The sequence below is a fragment of the Bison bison genome, unplaced genomic scaffold (assembly GCF_000754665.1).
Source record: "Bison bison bison isolate TAMUID 2011002044 unplaced genomic scaffold, Bison_UMD1.0 scf7180017864213, whole genome shotgun sequence".
In the NCBI taxonomy this organism is placed as follows: domain Eukaryota; kingdom Metazoa; phylum Chordata; class Mammalia; order Artiodactyla; family Bovidae; genus Bison; species Bison bison.
This window is the reverse complement of record NW_011494785.1, coordinates 9,451,613-9,473,536: the sequence shown is the minus strand read 5'-3', so window position 1 is coordinate 9,473,536 and position 21,924 is coordinate 9,451,613. Positions and strand designations below refer to the sequence as shown.

The window sequence follows — 21,924 nt, the reverse complement described above, 5'->3', positions numbered from 1 at the left end:
CTGCTGCTCTGGGGAGCAAGCAGGCTGTGTGCAGCCCATGGGGCTGGCTGACCTGCTCCACGTGGCCCCTCCGCATCTCCAGCACGGCCAGGTTGTTGTAGGCCTCTGCGTGCTGGTTGTTGCTCACCAGAGCCAGCCGGAAGCACTGGTGGGCCAGGTTCGTGTCCCCTGTTCCCTGTAAGAGAAGAGCGCAAACTCGCACACACAAATCCAGCCACTTGCTCCCGCCGCCTCCGACCTCCTCACCCCACACACATCTTTCCTGCCACCGCAGAGAAAACGACACATCCCGGCACAGGAGTCGGCTGTGACTTGTACGTAAGGGGATTAACCTGGGGATGTAAAACGAGTTTGGGTGACTCCCAGAAATCTCTATAAATTGGTATAAGGACTGTAACCAAACCTGGATTTCCAGTACATGAAAATGTCTTCAAGACTAACGCGTGGCTACCTTTTCTAGAACAGAAGCTCTATCAGGGAAACAACGTACCACAGCGACGTGTCCCAAGTTGTACCAGACGTCAGCTACCTCTTCTTCATTTTCAGCCAGAGAAAGGGCACGTTCAAACGAGGTCAGAGTCATATCGTACTGCTGGGCGTAGAAGCAACACAGCCCCAGGTTGTTAAAAAGCTGGCAGTTGTAAACACCCATCTGGAGGAGTCGCCTTTTTGAAAAGAACACACACTCTCTGGCGTCAGATCAACTTTACAGATATTGACATATTTTTTACAAAGTTAGAAATGAACTCATTTTATACATTTTTAATAGCCTCCAAAGAACAGAAAGTATTATAGTAAATGAAAAAGAGTTTAAAGCAAATTCAAAAGCATGTCTTTTGTAATGGTTCCAGTCATGAGAAATGTATCCAGAGGCAAAGTCAGAATAACTGACTTTTTTTTCCCCCCAAAAGCTTTGCTAGAGTATCAAAATAATAAATAAATAGTCACATAAAGTAAAACCCCTGCACACTCTGTCCTCAGGCTCGGAAGGGAAATTTCTAAGACCTTCTAACCAAGCTCGAGGCCTCTGTTTAGCCTCCCGAGTTTTCGGCTGAGTTGGATTCTGGTTGTGTTGTGTGGTTCAGCTACATCCAGTGACCTCCAGTGAGCTCCCACTCAGGAAGACAAGACTGTAGGGGGATCCCGATGTTCCCCGTTTAGCTTTCACGCTGCAGCTCAAGAACCCTATTTTGCTTCTATTCATCATTAATCCCGAAGGATGAGAGAGTTCCGACAAGCATGTCAAAATCATCCCAGCTGCCCTGAGGAACCCGTGACCCGCTCCGGGGGTAGGGGAGTAGAGACGGCTGTGTGGGCACAGGCTGGGATTCACATTATTCTCTTTTGTGCTCCAACATATACTTAGAAAGAACTCCTGTCAGCTGCCAGTTACCTCCCTGTTTATTACCCAAGGGCTGAAGAGGAAGTCATAATTTAAAAATTAATCTCAGAAACCATCTGTAGGGTAAAATAAGTATGTGCTCAAAGAACCAGTGAACATAACTTATTTAGATTTTGCAAACGTATTTGTGGGATTCTGTTTTAAGGTGCTCATCACAACTTTAGAGCCTGGGGTCCACTACTCTTCACAAATCACATTATTATTTCACCTTTGAGGTTTTGACACTATGGACAGTGGTACTGAACTGAACTGAACTGAACAGTGATATCAGTGGAGGCAGTGACGTGGAAGCTTCTGGTAACTGTTGCTATTGGTTGATGACAAAATGGCCAATTCACATACACGGACATGGTGTTAAACGTAGGCATTTATCCAGGTGTGTTTCTGCAAGATGCTAAATACTTCTGCATTTCCAAATTATTTAGAAATAGGTTCAGTAGTCATAAAACACCTGGGTGCCTGAATGTTTAGTCTCATATAAGCATGGCCCACACATTATTTCCCTGCGTCTTCGTTCATCTGTATCACTTTTTAGTCTCATATAAGCATGTCCCACACATTACTTCCCTGCATCTTCGTTCCATCTGTATCACTTTTTGCATCACTATTTCACAGGAAAGCAGTTTTACAAACTGAACGTAGAGTGCACCTGTAAAACCGGAGCGCTACTTCTGGCTGATCAGTGTAGAAGTGGTTGCTTCCAATGCACGCAATGGCTTCCACATGAGTATTGTCTTGTTTCAAAACCTCTTTGTAGTATTCAGTGGCTGATGAAATATTGTTCATCTCCTATTCTCCATCAAGAGGGAAGAGCAATACCGTATTAATATTCAACAAGAAATTGTTAGTGATGACTGGCTTACATTATTTTATTCAATTCAGTATTTTTTCCAATTCAATATTCAGTAAGAGCCTACCACAGCCAGACTCTGTTCTAGGCCCTGGGGACACAATGTGAACAAAAGGATAAAATTACAGTCACCACCCACCCCCGCCCCGCATCTGTAGTTTCGCTTTCATGAGTTCGGTGAGCCACAGATCAAAAATATTTAGAAAAAAATTCCAGAAAGTTCCAAAAAGCAAAACTTGAGTTTGCTGCACTGGAAATTATTTATATACCATTTACTTTGCATCTCCAGCTATTTACATAGCATTTGTATTGCATTAGGCATCATAAGCGATCTAGAGGTGATTTAAAGTATACACATGTGGACTTCCCGGAGGCCCAGAGGTTACGAATCCTCCTTGCAATGCAGGGAATGCAGGTTCAATTCCTGGTTGGGGAACTAAGACCCCACAGGCTGTGCAGCAACAACAGCCATGTGCTGCCATGAGAGAACCCACGCACCACAGTGAAAGATCCCATGTGAAGTAACTAACACCCAACACAGACAGATAAAAATTTTTAAATAAATGAAGTATACAGATAGATGTGGGCAGGTTATATGCAAATACTCTGCCACATTATATAAGGGACTGGAGCATCCACAGATCTTGACAACCCAGGGGTATCCTGGGACCAATCCCCCTTGGACACAGAAAGACAGCGGCACTGTCCTCAAGGAGGTTACATCTGGTAGGAAGACAAGCACGTGAACACTTGCTGTCTTAGAAGAAGGCCTTTCAGCTTTTCATCATTAAGTCTGATGTCAGCTGTGGATCTGTCATACGTGGACTTTATTATGATGAGGTATGATTCCTCTATGACCTCTTTCTGGAGAATTCTTATCATAAATGGATGTTGAATTTTCTCAAAAGCTTTTCTGCATCTATTAAGATATGGTTTTTATTCTTCAATTTGTAAAGATGGATATCACATTGATTGATTTGCAAATATTGAAAAATCCTTGCATCCCTGAGATAAATCCTGCTTGATGATGGTGTATGATCCTTTTAACGTATTGTCAGATTCAGTTAATATTTTGTTGAGGATTTCTGCATTTTTTCTAAGATCAGGAATAAGACGAGGAGGCCCACTCTCACTTTTATTCAACTTAGTATTGGAAGTCCTAGCCACAGCAACCAGAGAAGAAAAAGAAATAAAAGGAATCCAAATTGGAAAGGAAGAAATAAAACTATCACTATTTACAGATGACATGATATTATACATAGAAATTCCTAAAGATACCACCAGAAAACTACTGGAGCTCATCAATGAAGTTGGTAACACTTCAGGATACAAACGTATATATAGAAATCTATTGCATTTCTATGCATTAACAACAAACTATCAGAAAGAGAAATTAAGGAAACATCCTATTTACCATCACATAAAAAAGAACAAAATACTAGGAATAAACCTACCTTAAGGAGGTAAAAGACTTATACTTGGAAAACTTTAAGACACTAATGAAAGAAACTGAAGACAAAACAAACAGATGGAAAGATACAGCATATTCTTAGATTTGAAGAATCAATATAGTTAAAATGACTATACCACCCAAGGCAATCTACAGATTCAATTCAATCTCTATCAAACTGCTGCTGCTGCTGCTGCTGTTGCTTCAGTCCTGTCTCACTCTGTGTGACCCCATAGACGGCAGCCCACCAGGCTCCCCCGTCCCTGGGATTCTCCAGGCAAGAACATTGGAGTGGGTTGCCATTTCCTTCTCCAATGCATGAAAGTGAAAAGTGAAAGTGAAGTCGCTCAGTCGTGTCCGACTCTTAGCGACCCCATGGACTGCAGCCTACCAGGCTCCTCCGTCCATGGGATTTTCCAGGCAAGAGTACTGGAGTGGGGTGCCATTGCCTTCTCCACTCTATCAAACTAGCAATGGCATTTTTCACAGAACTGGAACAAATAATTTTAAAATTTGTATGGAGACAAGAAAGACCCTGAATAGTCAAAACAATATGAAGAAAGAAGAAGAAGAAGCTGGAGGAATCATGCTTCCTGATTTGAGACTGCACTACAAAGCTACAATAATCAAAACAGTATGGTGCTGGCACAAAAAGAGACGTATATTAATAGATCATTGGAACAGAGAGCCCAGAAATAAAACCACATACTTATTATGGTCAATTAATCTACCACAAAGGAGGCAAGAATATACAGTGGAGAAAAGACAGTGTCTTCAATAACTGGTGCACTACATGTAAAAGAATGAAGTTGGAAAATTCTCTCACACTATATTCAAAAATAAAGTCAAGGATTTAACCACTGGTGGTCCAGCGGTTAAGAATCTGCCTACTTATACAGAGGACAGGGGGTCGATCCCTGGTCTGGGAAGATTCCATATGCTTCAGGGCAACTAAGCCCATGTGTCACCATTACTGAGCCCACGCGCCACAGCTCCTGAGCCCACATCCCACAGCTCCTGTGCCCGCGTGCCACAGCTCCTGCGCCCACGTGCCTGGAGCCCTTGCTCCACGACAAGAGAAGCCACCACCTGAGGAGCCTGTACACGGTGATGATGAGCAGCCCCTGCTGGCTGCAACTCAAAATGGACTAAAGACCAAAACATAAGACCAGAAACCATAAAACTCCTAGAAGAAAACACAGGCAGAATAGTCTCTGACATGTATCATAGCACTACTTTTTCTGGATCTGTCTCCTAAAGCAAAGGAAGAAAAAGCAAAAATAACCAAATGGGACCTAAATAGACTTAAAAGCTTCTGCACAGCAAAGAAAACCATTGACAGAATGGAAACAACCTAATGAATGGGTGAAAATATATGCGAATTAGATGACTGATGAGTGGTTAGTATCCAAAACATATCAACAGCTCATACAACGCAATATCAAAAAACAAATAACCCAATTAAAAACAGACAGAAGACCTGAATAGGTTTTTTTTCCAAAGAGGACATTCACACGGCAACAGCACTCCACAGCACAAGGCTTCATTCAGTGTCACAGGTGCCGAACTTGGTGTGCTCGTCTACTCAGGCTGCCGTAACAAACTACCATAGACGGAGTGGCTTAAACAACAGGAATTTCTGTCCTCACAGTTCTGGAGGCTTGAAGTCCAAGGTCACAGAGCTGACGTCATAGCGTTTTAGTGAGGACTTTCTTCCTGGTTCAGAGGGCCACCTTCTCACTGTGTCCTTGTGTGAGAGAGAGAGAGCACTCAAGTGCTTTCTGGGGTCTTTTTAAAAATATCTTTACAATGTTGTGTTTTTGTTTCTGCATAAAACACAAATCAGCCATAATTATACATCTATCCCCTTTCCTCCCAAACCTTCCACCCCTCCCCTCATCCCAGCCCTCGAGGTCATCACAGAGCCTCAGGCTGGGCTTCCTGTGTCATACAGCAGCCTCTCACCAGCTACCCCTTTTACACATGGTACTGTATAAATGTTGACGCCACTTCCCCGTTCGTCCCACGCTCTCCCTCCCCACTGTGTCCACAGTCCATTCTCTACATCTGCGATACGTGTGTGTGTGTATATATATACACAACGGAGAATTACTCAGCATAGAAAACAACAAGTTTGAGTCACTTCTAGTGAGGTGGATAAACCTAGAGCCCGTTATACAGAGTGAAATAAGTCAGAAAGAGAAAAACAAATCTCATATATTAACGCATATATATGGAATCCAGACCCATTTGTGGGGAAGGAATGGTGTCTTGCCATATAGGGGCACTAATCCCATCATGAGGACCCACCCTCATGAGCTCATCTAACCCTAATTATCTCCCCAAGGCCCTGTCTCTAGACACCCTCCACAGGGGGCTGGGGCTTCAACCTAAGACCGCGCGTGGGTAGGCAGGCAGAAAATTCAGTCTGCCACAGGTGGTAACACCCAATTCAAAAAAGATTCCAGCCCTAGTGGTCAGCCGTTTCAAGGCTTTGGTTCAATAAAATTACCTCAGAAGTCTATATCTGCCACCCACACCACCCCCTCTTCCCTCTGGTAACCATTAAGTTTGTCTCCTATGTCTGTAAGTCTGTTTCCACTTTGCATACCTGAAATTAAGACACTTCTATAAACAATTATACTTCAGTTTTTAAAAAATGCCTTAGAATGTCTGCATGCTTGATTGATGGTCATGGACTTAACTTATGTAATCTCTAGGAATTTTAGACTGAAACTAACATGTCTTTGGGGCTTCCCCACCAGCTTAGTGGTGAAGAACATCTGCCTGCCAATGCAGGAGATGAGGGTTCGATCCCTGGGTCAGGAAGATGTCCTGGAGAAGGACATGGCAACCCACTCCACTATTCTGGCCTGGAGAATCCCACGGACAGAAGAGCCAGGCAGGCTACATTCAAAGGGGCTGCAAAAGTGCTGGACACGACTTAGCGACTGAACAGACACACAACATGTCTTTGACAACCTTATATGAAATTTCTCAAAGTTGTTATAAAATATGTGCTGATATTAAATAAACTTAAATGCACATTCAAAAATCTCACAAGTAACTGCAAATAGCCTCCAAATGGGTTGTACCAGTGTACGCTCCCAGCAATAATGTTCATATGTGACATCTGTTCCTCTACGCCCTCGACAACCTTAAATGCCATGAAACTTAGTCATCCTTAAGTAAAAAGTGACACTGTTGTTTCAGCTTTCATTTCCTTAATTACCACTGAGGTTAGCACTCGACACACCACACATCTCTTTCCCTGCGAACTGTGGATTCACGCCTTTTGTCAGCTTTGCGGTCCCAGCTCTTGTCTTCTCATTGTTGGTTTGTGTGAGGGGCTCGGGTGGGAAACTGCCCTTGGGGCTCAGGAGAGCTGGAGACACAGCTGTGGCTCCAGGGTCACTGGGCACTGCCTGCTTTCTCCTGCTTGACGATGAACGCGTGCTGATGCGGACTTGCGCTCACAACCCAGGAAGGCCACGTGTTTGTGAACATTCCCTTCAGAGGGAAAGCACAGGTGGTTTGGTTGAGTCCTTCCAGGCGTGTGTCAACCAGCACCAGGACGAAAGGGCGCTGGTGTAGTTGAACTGCGGCCGGAGTCTGGCTGCTGTCTCAGCTCTGGAGCGACCACTTGCATGGAGAGGGGCCAGGTCACCATGTGGGCTGCAAAGACAAGGGCCACACCGTGGTCTCACCCCCACCAGTGCTCTGAGGAAATACCTGTTCTGGTTTCCATGCTTATGTTCCTGACCAAAATGAGAATTTATAAGCGTGGATATGCACACTTACGTGTCGGTGTGTAATTCTCCCGTCAATCTATAAACCACCTGAAACCCAGCAATTGTTGAGCAACATATAAAGTGAAGAGAGTAAAAGTAGCCTTTTCTTCCCTGTCCCAGGTATGGCAAATATGTTCCCTGTTTGATATTTTTACCTGTTTTGTTAGGGTTTGCTTTGATTTGTATTTTCGTTTTTACAGCATAGAAAATTTAACCTTTATGTTCTCATATTGATAAATTTTTTCTATTATGGCTTTCTGAATTAGTATCATGTTTAGAAAGGTCTTCCCCAATTCAAGTTTATATAAATAATTCATCTGTACTTCTTCTGAAACATTCATGGTTTTAAATCTTCTAGTCACCTGGTAGCAATGGGTTCCTTTTTTTTTTAAAGTATTTATTTATTTGGCTGCCCCGGGTCTTCATAGTGGCATGCAGAGTCTTTGGTTGCGGCACCTGAACTCTTCAGTTGAGGCAGGTGAGATCTAGTTCCCTGACCAGGGATCAAACACAGTCCCCCTGCATTTGGAGTGTGGATCACCCGGGAAGTCCCAGCAATGTGTTCTTTCAGGATAAGAACTCATTACTCATCCAGCTCTATTCTGAAGTTATTAAACAATCCAATAATCCAGTTGGTTTAATAGACAGTCTTTATCACATAAATTTTCATATGTATGAATACACACAGATTCTATTTCTGTCCTTTCTTTAATCTATTCCAGCATTAGAACTGTTTATAGTAGCTTAAGAATAAATTTTATAAATGTAGATTTAAAATAATATTTTCAAACATACAAATATCACTTCAACTATCATTTAAGTGATTATTACAGTAGTTATTAGTGATTATTTTTCGAACTAATCCACAGAATATCATCTGAGTTAAATTAAAGAACTGACTCATCTGAAAAGACCCTGATGCTGGGAAAGATTGAAGGCGGGAGGAGAAGGGGACAACAGAGGATGAGATGGTTGGATGGCATCACCAACTTGATGGACATGAGTTTGAGTCAACTCTGGGAATTGGTGATGGACAGGGAGGCCTAGCATGCTGCAGTCCATGGGGTTGCAAAGAGTTGGACATGACTGAGTGACTGAACTGAACAGAATATCAACACTGGGTTTTAGTTATTTAAAACAAAACTGTAAATAACTTAGGGAAGTGAATTTTGCGATGATTCTCAAACTCTGTTATATATCAGAATCACCTTGTGAGCTTGCTCAGCAGACAAAAGCCTGTATCCCACTTTCCAGGACATGTGAGTCAGGAGGAGGAAGATGGGCCTCACTCTCAAACACCCCCAAAGTCATTTCTATATACAGTAAAGTTCAAGGACCATGAGAACAATATTTCCTAGGGTAATTATTCAGTTTCAAACACCTTTTAACATTTGCAGCGTGCTGTGCTTAGCCACTCAGTCGTGTCCAACTCTTTGCGACTCCTTGAACTGTAACCTGCCAGGCTCCTCTGTCCATTGAATTCTCCAGGCAAGAATACTGGAGTGGGTTGCCATGCCCTCCTCCAGGGGATCTTCCCAACCCAGGGATCAAACCCAGCTCTCCCGCATTGCAGGCGGATTCTTTACCATCTGAGCCACCAGGGAAGCAAGACAGGCCTTTATTTGAACCTTTTAACACAGAATAGTTCAAATAAAGGCCTGCCTTTCAAATGAATAAACAAAAGGCCCCAAGAAAAAGTAAAACCACAACCAAATAAATTTAGCAAGGATAAATCATTTAAAACAAGATTCTGTACAGAACAATCAATAAATAATAGGCAGCACAACATGCTCATTTAAAAAAAACAAGATCAAAATGAAAGTGATAAAAAATAAAAAGAACATAAAGGAAAAAACTTCCTCCAGAGAAAAGTATGATATACAAAAATCCCTAAAGGCATATGCTGTGTAAGCTCCAAGGCTAAGAACCAAACTTTACTAATTAACCCTCAATCCACTGTTACATAAGGAGAAAAGGAACACAGTGGAAATCTTTGTAAGGCAAACTTTGCCATAAGTGAAATTAACCATGTAAATTCAAGGGGAAATGCTGCATCCAGCTGTTCCAAGTCTATGCTCAGTCCTCGGACACCCTATTTGTACACGATGTCATCCTCAAAACTAGGATGCTCTCTTTTCACTTCTTTCTTCTTTTGAGTAAAAATTCAGATTCTACTTTTTCTCACAAAGCCTTCCCCTGTCACCCTTATAAAAGAATGTGCTCCTCCAAGTCCTGGCCAGACCCAGAGCAGGGGAAGGAAGAAGGTAGCCGGTTAAAGAATCCACTCCAGACCTGCTCCCTGTCCCAGCCATAGCAACGATCACTGTAATGGGAGCGTGGAAGGAATCCTTCCCACCAGTTCCTTCTAACAGCAGCTTCCACCTGAGAAGGGCAGAAGGAACAAAAGGCACAAACAATTCCAACTGCATCAAGACAGTCACCACCATGAATTTTGCAGCTTTCAGAATGGACTCTATTTCCTTCCTAAGCTTCTTGGTCAAAATCTTGTTCATGTTCAATTTAAGGTTACACAACTAAAGATACAGAGATACTGATATTGCTTTTTTAGAGAATGGTCAAACGTTTCTATTTATATGCTTATCAAAATTACATTTCACAAGGAGAAGCTATTTCTAAACAATTTAAGGAAAATATTTGTTGTTTTCATATTACAAGTAATACATGTTAATTACAGAAAATCTGGAAAATAAAATAAAAACCATTCACACACTACTACCCAGGTATGGAAACTATTAATACTTTCCATTCTTTTTTCTAACAAAATAATTTTAAAAGATCATACCCAGCATTTCAAGAAATTTAAAAGAGAACAAAGATGCTTCTGTTAAATTAAGTTTTTTTAAGTAAAATAACTGAAATTAAGAGATAAAACTATGTACATTTGCAGATGATTGTTTTATTTACTTAGAAAATCTAAGAGAATCTATGATGTTATTAAAAAGACTATTTAGCCAAGTTTTAGTATCAAATCAACTTAAATTACTACATTACCACTCACCAGAAATGACCATAGAAAACACAAGAGAAAAAAAGAGCAGTTCATTCACAATTTTCCCACAAATACATCTGTGCAGAAAAGAGTTAACACAGTAAGCCTGGGACTGCTACTCTTAGAAAGGCCTGCTTGAAAGGCTGGCCCCTGGTCAGTAACTTAGAACCTGGCTAGCGCCCTGTGCGTGTGTGCGTGCGTGAGTGCTAAGTCGCTTCAATCGTGTCTGACTCTTTGCGACCCTATGGACTACAGCCCACCAGGCCCCTCAGTCCTTGGGATCCTCCAGGCAAGAACGCTGGACTGGGTCGTCATGCCTTCCTCCATGGGATCCTCCCGACCCAGGGACTGAACCCGCGTCTCTTACATCTCCTGCACTGGCACACGGATTCTTTGCCGTTGGCGCCACCTGGGAAGCCCAGCTAGTGCCCTATGCTTATATAACTTTCCCCAAATGATAGCGTGGCTCACTACACCTTCATGTGGTGTACAAACACCTGCTTCACTTCTTGGAGTCTGGGGTCCTGGTACGTGATAGGCAGACGGTGCCTCCCTCTATGGCCAGCCCCCAGTAACAGATTGTTGTTGTTCAGTCGCTAAGTCGTGTCCGACTCTCTGAGACCCCAAGAACTGCAGCACACCAGGCTTCCCTGTTCTTCACTATCTCCCGGAGTTTGCTCAAACTCATGTCCATTGAGGTGGTGATGCCATCCTACCATCTCATCCTCTGTCATCCCTTTCTCCTCCTGCCTTCAATCTTTCCCAGCATCAGGGTCTTTTCCAATGAGTCGGGTCTTCCCATCAGGTGGAGCTTCAGTATCAGCCCTTCTAGTGAATATTCAGGACTGACTTCCTTTAGGATGGACTGGTTTGCTCTCCTTGCGGTCCAAGGGACTCTCAAGTCTTCTGCAGCACCACAGTTCGAAAGCATCAGCGCTCAGCCTTCTTTATGTGATGGATCCCAGGTCTCTGATGAGCTTCTCTGGCAGACAGTGCTTCACACATGTTGCCACAACTTGCAGGAAGATCAAATGTGTCCTCTGTAACCCTAACCACCAGGGGTCGGGGTGGGTGCGAGGGGAACTCTTGAAAGCCTGTGTCTGGTTTCCTCTAAACTTTGCCCCACATGCCTTTTCCCTTTACTGATTTTGCTTTGTATCCTTTTGCTACAAAAAATCATGGCTATGAGTACAACTGTGTGCCGAGTCCCGAGACCTAATAAATCACTGAACCTCACAGTGGTTTTGGGGACTCTCAACAAAACATTTATGAAGATAATTACAAGATATTCATTGAAAGACAACAACAACAACAACAAAAGGCCTAAAGTAAATGGAAAGTTATATCATGATCCCCCTTGGGAAGAAAAGCAGACCCTCCACCCCCATCATTCTTACATTCAATGCAATTCCAATCCACATGCCAACAGGGTTTTTTAATATGGAAGAGCAAAGGGCCAAGCATAACCAACTGGGAACAACAGGTGGTAGAATTTCCCCACCTGACATCAAGAATTATTATGAAGCTACCTTAATTAGGCAGCAGCGAGAACAACTCAATGGGGCTTTTCATGAAATTTGACAAAAATGGCTCTAAAATTTACCAGAATAAACAAAAGTCCAAAATAGCCAAGACATTCCTAATGAAGATGAACAAAGCCCTCCCAAAGAGTAAGTATAATAAAGCTACAGGAGTTAAGATGGTATAATATTGGTGTAAGGATAGACGAGCAGACCAACAGAACAGAATAGAAAACCCAAAACATATCTACCACATACACAGAAAAAAACCCTGCTGCTTGACAGTACAGACCTGAGAGGAGGATCAGTTAATGTGCTGGGACAACCAACTATGCAGAGGGAGGCACTAATTCAAATTCCTATCTCATACCATTCTCTATACCCTCTGTGTGTTTGAAATACTTCATCATAAAAAGTTAAGTTTGTTTAATGTATACACTAAAATCTCTTATTCTGTTCGTAAATCACTGGCCAACAATCATAATTTTACAAAATGTTACATTTTATAAGACCCCAAGGGACTATGAACTTACTTAAGTAGCATATAACCTCAATTGTATGTCAACTTTTTGAAAGATAGGAACCTTACCTCATAGATCCTGGCAATTCCACAAAGTAGGGTTACCTCTCCTGGAAACTTGTCTAAGCCTTGTTTGAAAAGATTTAAAGCAGTCAAGGGCTGATCCAATGAGATGTAAACCTAAAACCAGGATACACTTCAACAAAAGGACTTAAAATAACAGTATTCATTATGACAAATTTATTATTTTTTTTTCATTATGACAAATTTAAAATTATTGCTTAGTAACAAATTATCTCCTAGATATTACAGTAAACATTTTTCAGAAATGTGTAGGATTAATTTCCAATAATGATGTATAGTTATATCTCCTCATGCTGTGTGTGACACATTTATTCATTTATTCCTTCAGCAAACACTTACTGTGGGCTTACTACCGTCACACAGACTAGAGAGTAACTAGAAAAGGATGCTGATGTACGCCCAATACTATCACATGCTGTAAAACAATTATCCTGCAATTAAAATACATTGATTTTTAAAAAAGAGAGGATCAGGGGAAAATCTTTTTTAGGATAGGACAGACCTAAGTGTGTCTACAGGCAGGCACGAAGGGCCAATTGTGAGGCTGATTTTGAAGATGCTGGAGAAAGAGGGCATGCCCCAGGGGAAAGTCTGAGGAGCAGCAGCTGGGGAAGCCTCTGGAGGAGTTGGGGAGAAGGACCCTGAGAAGTAGAAGGAAACACATGTGCAGGGTAGAGGGGCAGGGAGTTGAGAGGGTTAGCACTCGATACTCCCGTTTAACAGTTTCCACCACTTAATTAGCAATGAGATATTCAGCGTGGATAAACCACAACCTATCAGGAACTTCTAAAAGGAGAACTACAGTTCTATGTATAGAAACATAAGATGATGACATTTTATTTTCTTCATGATCTTGGATCCTCCATTTCTTCCTAAACATTTAGACTGTGCTTTGAAGAAGCCCAAATGGAGACACACAAAACTGCCTGCAGTGTTTACTGATAAACAATGAGACTACAGGAAAGGGTATGGATGAAAACTTTTCAATTTTTACCTTACATGCTTCTGAATTGCTTTTTAAAATATAATAATATAATTCCATATGTGAAGTAATATAAAATATTTAATAATTCTTAAATTAACAAGCTTAAATTATAAGAAATAACGTGGTTCCTAAAATCTGCTTGGTCTCCAATTACTTAGCAATAATTCCTTCACATATTAAAAAAAACAAGTAAATTGTAACCCTATATAGTCACATAGGCAACAACAGAGTTAAGCAAATCAATTTATGAAAAAATAATCAAACCATGTATTTAACAATAGTTAAAATAAAAAGTACATTTTTAACCACATGGCAAGTAATTATTAATTAAGAAGATAATAGTCAAATACTGTAACCTGAATTATTATTTCAAGCTGTCAGAAAACTTTACTGTGATGTTTAGAAACCTTTTTAGAATTTAACATATAATGTATAAAGACACTTAGATATTAGAGTTTCAAACGTTTTTTAAAAACTACTATAAACATACTAAGCCAGCACAGTAAGTTTATATGGCAGAACTTCCCTTTGATTCTGTTAGTATGCTAACATTAATACCATATTTGGAAAATAGTAGCACTTCCTTTGGAGAAGGCAATGGCACCCCACTCCAGTGCTCTTGCCTGGAAAATCCCATGGACTGAAGTGACTTAGCAGCAGCAGCAGCAGATGCACTTCCTTTTCTGCCTTCTTTTCAACCTCCTTTACAACACTTTTTAAATTTAAGAAATTCTTAAAGATATATTAATACAAGATGATGTCCTAACCACCACTTCATCAAATGCTTCTTCTAAAGTAGCCTTGGTGAGGGTAAAGTAGTCACTTATTCCAATACTGAAAATTCCAGGTGGTCCTTCACTTCTATTGTGGCTGTGGGTGGCACTCAGGCTCTAGAATCAGAAAGTCCTGGGTTTGAATTGTTGTTGTTTAGTCTCTCAGTCGTGTCTGACTCTTCTGTGACTCTGTGGACTGTAGCCCGCCAGGCTCCTCTGTCCATGGGATTTTCCTGGCAAGAATACTGGAGTGGGTTGCCATTTCCATCTCCAGGGGATCTTCCCGACTCAGGGATTGAACTCCCATCTCCTGAGTCTCCGGCAATGAAAGGCAGACTCTTTACTGCTGAGCCACTGGGGAAGCCCCCTGGGTTTGAATGCTGGCTCTTAACAGGCAAGTGAGACTGAAAATCTTCACTTATCCTCTTAAGTCTCCTTTTCCTCAACAGTACAAAGGAAATGTTAAAGCAGTGTTGCTAAGAAAGTTTAATTAAATTACATGTGGAAAAGACTTGATAAAATACCTTACACTGAGTAGGTGCTCAATAAAGGGGAAATACTGTTTTTGTTATAATGACAGAGCCAAAAAGTGAAAGACCTACATAAAAACAATCCTGTTCTCTATAGTCTGCTGACACGGGAAACAAATGTGTTGTAGAAAAACACCTCTCTAGGGCTTGTGACCCCTGGGGATAGTAGGCCTGTAGTATGTTCTCCCAATCGAACGGGTAATATTTCAAAGAGGCTGTCTTACTTTCCCTGGCAACCGATTTTTCCTGAGATGGTTATCCTCCGAATGTTCTCACCTTTTCCCTTACCATTAAAAAAAAAAAAATGTTAAGTCCGAACACATTAACTTGCCAACTGTTCTTACAGAAACTGGCAACTCTCCCCATGTGCTGGTTGGAATTTAAACATTTATCCAGAGAAGACAAATTCCACTCAATTTAAGAATACTTACTTTTGCCAAGTAGAGAAATGTATCTACCATTTCTTGCTGCTTCAGGGCTGATTTAAACTGTTTCTCTGCTTCCCGATACAATCCTAACCTAAGAACAACCATTTTAAAAATTAGACAATCAATTTAAAACAAATACCACCAGCATTCATTCATACCGAGGATATGAATTAGAGACAAATTACATCTGTTAAGAGTAAGCATGTACCATGAAGGCAATGTTATATGCACACATGCATGTTTATACAGGTTAGACAAAAGATGCCAGCATTCCCATATTCACTGTCTGAACACTTAAATGGGGTGTAGAGTCTGTCTGAAGCCTAATCAGAGCAGGATGCCAGTGAGTCACCAACCAAATTGCTTGTGTCAGCTGACATGTCACACGATTATGTAAAGTTTAAAAATAAAATAAAATTAAAAAAAAAAAAAGAAATGCTCAGAGCCTCCATTTTATTGGAAGAACTGAAGATGACATTTTTTTGAAAAACATCTACTTTGAGATAAAAGCCCATTTTTATTTATTTATTTTTTAATTTTATTTTATTTTTAAACTTTACATAATTGTATTAGTTTTGCCAAATATCAAAATGAATCCATCACAGGTATACATGTGCTCCCCATCCTGAACCCTCCTCCCTCCTCCCTCCCCATACCATCCCTCTGGGTCGTCCCCGTGCACTAGCCCCAAGCATCCAGTATCGTGCATTGAACCTGGACTGGTTTCTCGTTTCATACATGATATTCTACATGTTTCAATGCCATTCTCCCAAATCTTCCCACCCTCTCCCTCTCCCACAGAGTCCATAAGATTGTTCCATACATCAGTGTCTCTTTTGCTGTCTCGTACACAGGGTTATTGTTATCATCTTTCTAAATTCCATATATATGCGTTAGTATACTGTATTGGTGTTTTTCCTTCTGGCTTACTTCATTCTGTATAATAGGCTCCAGTTTCATCCACCTCATTAGAACTGATTCAAATGAATTCTTTTTAATGGATGAGTAATACTCCATTGTGTATGTACCACAGCTTTCTTATCCATTCATCTGCTGATGGGCATCTAGGTTGCTTCCATGTCCTGGCTATTATAAACAGTGCTGCAATGAACATTGGGGTACACGTGTCTCTTTCCCTTCTGGTTTCCTCAGTGTGTATGTCCAGCAGTGGGATTGCTGGATCATAAGGCAGTTCTATTTCCAGTTTTTTAAGGAATCTCCACACTGTCCTCCATAGTGGCTGTACTAGTTTGCATTCCCACCAACAGTGTAAGAGGGTTCCCTTTTCTCCACACCCTCTCCAACATTTATTATTTGTAGACTTTTGGATCGCAGCCATTCTGACTGGTGTGAAATGGTACCTCATAGTGGTCTTGATTTGCATTTCTCTGATAATGAGTGATGTTGAGCATCTTTTCATGTGTTTGTTAGCCATCTGTATGTCTTCTTTGGAGAAATGTCTATTTAGTTCTTTGGCCCATTTTTTGATTGGGTCATTTATTTTTCTGGAGTTGAGCTGTAGGAGTTGCTTGTATATTTTTGAGATTAGTTGTTTGTCAGTTGCTTCATTTGCTATTATTTTCTCCCATTCTGAAGGCTGTCTTTTCACCTTGCTGATAGTTTCCTTTGATGTGCAGAAGCTTTTAAGGTTAGTTAGGTCCCATTTGTTTATTTTTGCTTTTATTTCCAAACTCTCCAGAAAGCAGGAATAGAAGGAACATACCTCAACATAATAAAAGCTATATATGACAAACCCACAGCAAACATTATCCTCAATGGTGAAAAATTGAAAGCATTTCCTCTAAAGTCAGGAACAAGACAAGGGTGCCCACTTTCACCATTACTATTCAACATAGTTTTGGAAGTTTTGGCCACAGCAATCAGAGCAGAAAAAGAAATAAAAGGAATCCAAATTGGAAAAGAAGAAGTAAAACTCTCACTATTTGCAGATGACATGATCCTCTACATAGAAAACCCTAAAGACTCCACTAGAAAATTACTAGAACTAATCAATGACTATAGTAAAGTTGCAGGATATAAAATCAACACACAGAAATCCCTTGCATTCCTATACACTAATAATGAGAAAACAGAAAGAGAAATTAAGGAAACAATTCCATTCACCATTGCAACGGAAAGAATAAAATACTTAGGAATATATCTACCTAAAGAAACTAAAGACCTATATATAGAAAACTATAAAACACTGGTGAAAGAAATCAAAGAGGACACTAATAGATGGAGAAATATACCATGTTCATGGATTGGAAGAATCAATATAGTGAAAATGAGTATACTACCCAAAGCAATTTATAGATTCAATGCAATCCCTATCAAGCTACCAACAGTATTCTTCACAGAGCTAGAACAAGTAATTTCACAATTTGTATGGAAATACAAAAAACCTCGAATAGCCAAAGCGATCTTGAGAAAGAAGAATGGAACTGGAGGAATCAACCTACCTGACTTCAGGCTCTACTACAAAGCCACAGTTATCAAGACAGTATGGTACTGGCACAAAGACAGAAATATAGATCAATGGAACAAAATAGAAAGCCCAGAGATAAATCCACGCACATATGGACACCTTATCTTTGAAAAGGAGGCAAGAATATACAATGGATTAAAGACAATCTCTTTAACAAGTGGTGCTGGGAAAACTGGTCAACCACTTGTAAAAGAATGAAACTAGAACACTTTCTAACACCATACACAAAAATAAACTCAAAATGGATTAAAGGTCTAAACATAAGACCAGAAACTATAAAACTCCTAGAGGAGAACATAGGCAAAACACTCTCTGACATACATCACAGCAGGATCCTCTATGACCCACCTCCCAGAATAAAAGCCCATTTTTAAAAACTGAGGTACTGGGTTGGCCAAAAGGTTCATTCGGTTTTTTTCGTTAAGATGGCTCTGCTGCTGCTGCTGCTAAGTAGCTTCAGTTGTGTCCGACTCTGTGCGACCCCATAGATGGCAGCCCACCAGGCTCCCCCGTCCCTGGATTCTCCAGGCAAGAACACTGGAGTGGGGTGCCATTTCCTTCTCCAATGCCTGAAAGTGAAAAGTGAAAGTGAAGTCGCTCAGTCGTGTCCGACTCTTAGTGACCCCATGGACTGCAGCCCAACAGGCTCCTCCGTCCGTGGGATTTTCCAGGAAAGAGTACTGGAATGGAGTGCCATTTGCTTAATTGTCTTTCAGATCAGATCAGATCAGTCGCTCAGTCGTGTCCGACTCTTTGCGACCCCATGAATCGCAGCACGCCAGGCCTCCCTGTCCATCAACAACTCCCAGAGTTCACCCAGACTCATGTCCATGGAGTCAGTGATGTCATCCAGCCATCTCATCCTTTAACTTCATTCAAAACAATTTTGTTAGGTTGTGACAGCTGTCATATCTGTGTGCATTAAAAAAAAAAAATCAAAACTGGTGAATTTTTGTACAGTCATTTTAATACTAAAGATAGAAGAAAAAAAGCAACATTTTCAGAATACTATGCTTTATTATTTCAAGAAAGATAAAAAAAATGCAACTGAAATGCAGAAGAAAAAAAAAAGCAGCATGTAGAGAAGGTGCTGTGACTGATCAAATGAGTCAAAAGTGGTTTCTGAAGTTACGTGCTGGAGATTTCTCACAGGACATGCTGAAACCAAGTGCTGAAAATCATTTATACCAGTGTGGTATGTTAATCATTTTGATGTTTGGGTTCCACATAAGTTGAGCAGAAAAAAATCTTGACTGGATTTCTGATGTGATTCTCTACTTACACATAAGGAAAATGCTCCATTTTTAAAACAAATTGTGGCAGGTGATGAAAAGTGGATACTGTACAATCGTGTGGGATGATAGAGATTGTGGGGCAAGTGAAATGTACCACCACCAACCACACCAAAAGCCAGTCTTCATCCAAAGAAGCTGATGTTGTGTATATGCTGGGATTGGAAAGGAGTCCTGTATTATGAGCTGTTTCTGGAAAACCTAATGATTAATTCCAACAAGTACTGCTCCCAATTAGACCAACTAAAAGCAGCACTCGACAAAAAGCGTGCAGAATTAGTCAACAGAAAATGCAGTCTTTCATCAAGATCGTGCAAGACCACGTTTGTTTGATGACCAGGCAAAAATTGTTACAGCGTGGCTGAGTAGTTCTGATTTCTCTGCCATATTGACCAGACATTCCACCTTCGGATTTCCATTTATTTTGGTCTTGAAAAATGTGTCTTTTATTTTTAATTTAAAAAACAGAAGGAACTTTTTGGCCAACTCAATATAATTGCCATATAACATTATATCAACTTTTCAGGCATGTAACATAATAATCTGATATTTGTACATATTGCAAGATGATCACAATAAGTCTAATTAACATCCATCACCACACACAGTTACAGAATTTTTTTTCTTGTGATAAGAACGTTTAAGTTTTACTTTGTTAGAAAATTTTGCACACACAATACAGCATTATTAACAAGGCTGCCATGCTCTATGTGACATTCCCACAACTTATTTATTTTATAATTGATGTTTGAACCTTTTGACTTCTGCTACCAATCTGACCACCTCTAGTCTCAACCGCAGGCAACTACCAATCTGTCCTCTGTATCTATAAACTTTGTTAATTATTTTTGGTTCCTCATATAAGGGAGATCATAGGGTATTTGTCTTTCTCTACGAGACTTAGTTTACTTAGCATAATGCCCTCCAAACCCATCCATGCCATCTCGAACAGCAAGATTTCATGGGCACTAGATTGTTTCCATATCTTGGCTATTAATGCTGCAATGAACATGGTGATGCGGGTATCTTTTCTTCAAGTCAGTGTTTTCATTTATTCAGACAGATATTCAGAATGAGAACTGCTGAAGCACATGGTACAGCAATTTTTAATTAACTTAAAATTAATTTTTAAATTTAATTAATTTAAAATGTTAATTTCAAGCACATTTTTCATGTTTTCGGGAACCTCCATACTGTGTTCCTTGTGGCTGCACTCATTCACACTTCCACCACCAGCTCATGAGGGTTCTCGTTCCCTCACATCCTGCCAACACTTGTGATTTCTAGTCTTTTCAGTAACAGTCATTCTAACCGATGTGAGATGACAATCTCACTGTGGTTTTGACTTGTGTTTCTCCGAGGATTAGTTGTGGAGCACCTTTTCATGTACCTGTTGGGCCTCTTGTCTTTTTTAGAAAAAAAGTCTTTTCAGAGCCTCTGCCCATTTTTTAATGACAGTGCTCTAGTTTTGTTTTTTTTTTCTATTAATTTTCGTGAGTTCGTGATATTTGTTTTGTGTATGTTAACACTTTTTGTATATGTTCAGTTCAGTTTAGTCACTCAGTTGTGTCCAACTCTTTGCGACCCCATGAATCACAGCACGCCAGGCCTCCCTGTCCCTCACTAACTGCCAGAGTTTACCCAAACTCATGTCCATCAAGTTGGTGATGCCATCCGGCCATCTCATCCTCTGTCGGCCCCTTCTCCTCCTGCCCCCAATCCCTCCCAGCATCAGAGTCTTTTCCAATGAGTCAACTCTTCGCATGAGGTGGCCAAAGTATAATAGTTTCAGCTTCAATATCAGTCCTTCCAATGAACACCCAGGACTGATCTCCCTTAGGATAGACTGGCTGGATCTTCTTGCAGTCCAAGGGACTCTCATCACATTTCAAAAGCATCAATTCTTTGGTGCTCAGCTTTCTTTATAGCCCAACTCTCACATCCATACATGACTACTGGAAAAACCATAGCTTTGACTAGATGGACCTTTGCTGGCAAAGTAATGTCTTTGCTTTTTAACATGGTTTCTAGGTTGATGATAGCTTTTCTTTCAAGGAGCAAGAGTCTTTTAATTTCATGGCTGTAGTCATCATCTGCAGTGATTTTGGAGCCCCCCAAAATAAAGTCTCTCACTGTTTCCATTGTTTCCCCATCTATTTGCATTAAGTGATGGGACTGGATGCCATGATCTTCGTTTTCTGAATGTTGAGTCTTAAGCCAACTTTTTCACTCTCCTCTTTCACTTTCATCAAGAGGCTTTTTAGTTTTTCTTCACTTTCTGCCATAAGGATGGTATCACCTGCATATCTGAGGTTATTGATATTTCTCCTGGCAATCTTGATTCCAGATTGTGCTTCTTCCAGCCCAGTGTTTCTCCTGATGTACTCTGCATATAAGTTAAATAAGCAGGGTAACAATATACAGCCTTGACGTACTGCTTTTCCTATTTGGAACCAGTCTGTTGCTCCATGCCCAGTTCTGTTGCTTCCTGACCTGCATACAGATTCCTCAGGAGGCAGGTCAGGTGGTCTGGAATTCCAATCTCTTTCAGAATTTTCCAGTTTATTATGATCCACACAGTCAAAGGCTTTGGCATAGTCAATAAAGCAGAAATAGATGTTTTTCTGGAACTCTCTTGCCTTTCCAGTGATCCAGCGGATGTTGGCCATTTGATCTCTGGTTCCTTTGCCTTTTCTAAAACCAGCTTGAACATCTGGAAGTTCATGGTTCATGTATTGCTGAGGCCTGGCTTGGAGAATTTTGAGCATTACTTTGCTAGCATGTGAGATGAGTGCAATTTT

General features: G+C 40.7%; 1 protein-coding gene across 4 annotated transcripts in view; it reads right to left on the bottom strand.

Annotated features, from left to right (window-relative positions):
• The window catches only part of TTC8 (tetratricopeptide repeat domain 8), a 43,022-nt gene that overhangs the window by 5,679 nt on the left and 15,419 nt on the right, over positions 1 to 21,924 (bottom strand). For all 4 annotated transcript variants that reach the window (XM_010845159.1, XM_010845160.1, XM_010845162.1 and 1 more), the window contains 5 exons: positions 15,347 to 15,434; positions 12,613 to 12,723; positions 2,052 to 2,191; positions 491 to 665; positions 53 to 175 (listed from right to left, as the gene is read on the bottom strand). In XM_010845159.1, the coding sequence (XP_010843461.1) occupies positions 53 to 175; positions 491 to 665; positions 2,052 to 2,191; positions 12,613 to 12,723; positions 15,347 to 15,434 (637 nt within the window). The remainder of the gene's footprint in view (positions 1 to 52; positions 176 to 490; positions 666 to 2,051; positions 2,192 to 12,612; positions 12,724 to 15,346; positions 15,435 to 21,924) is intronic.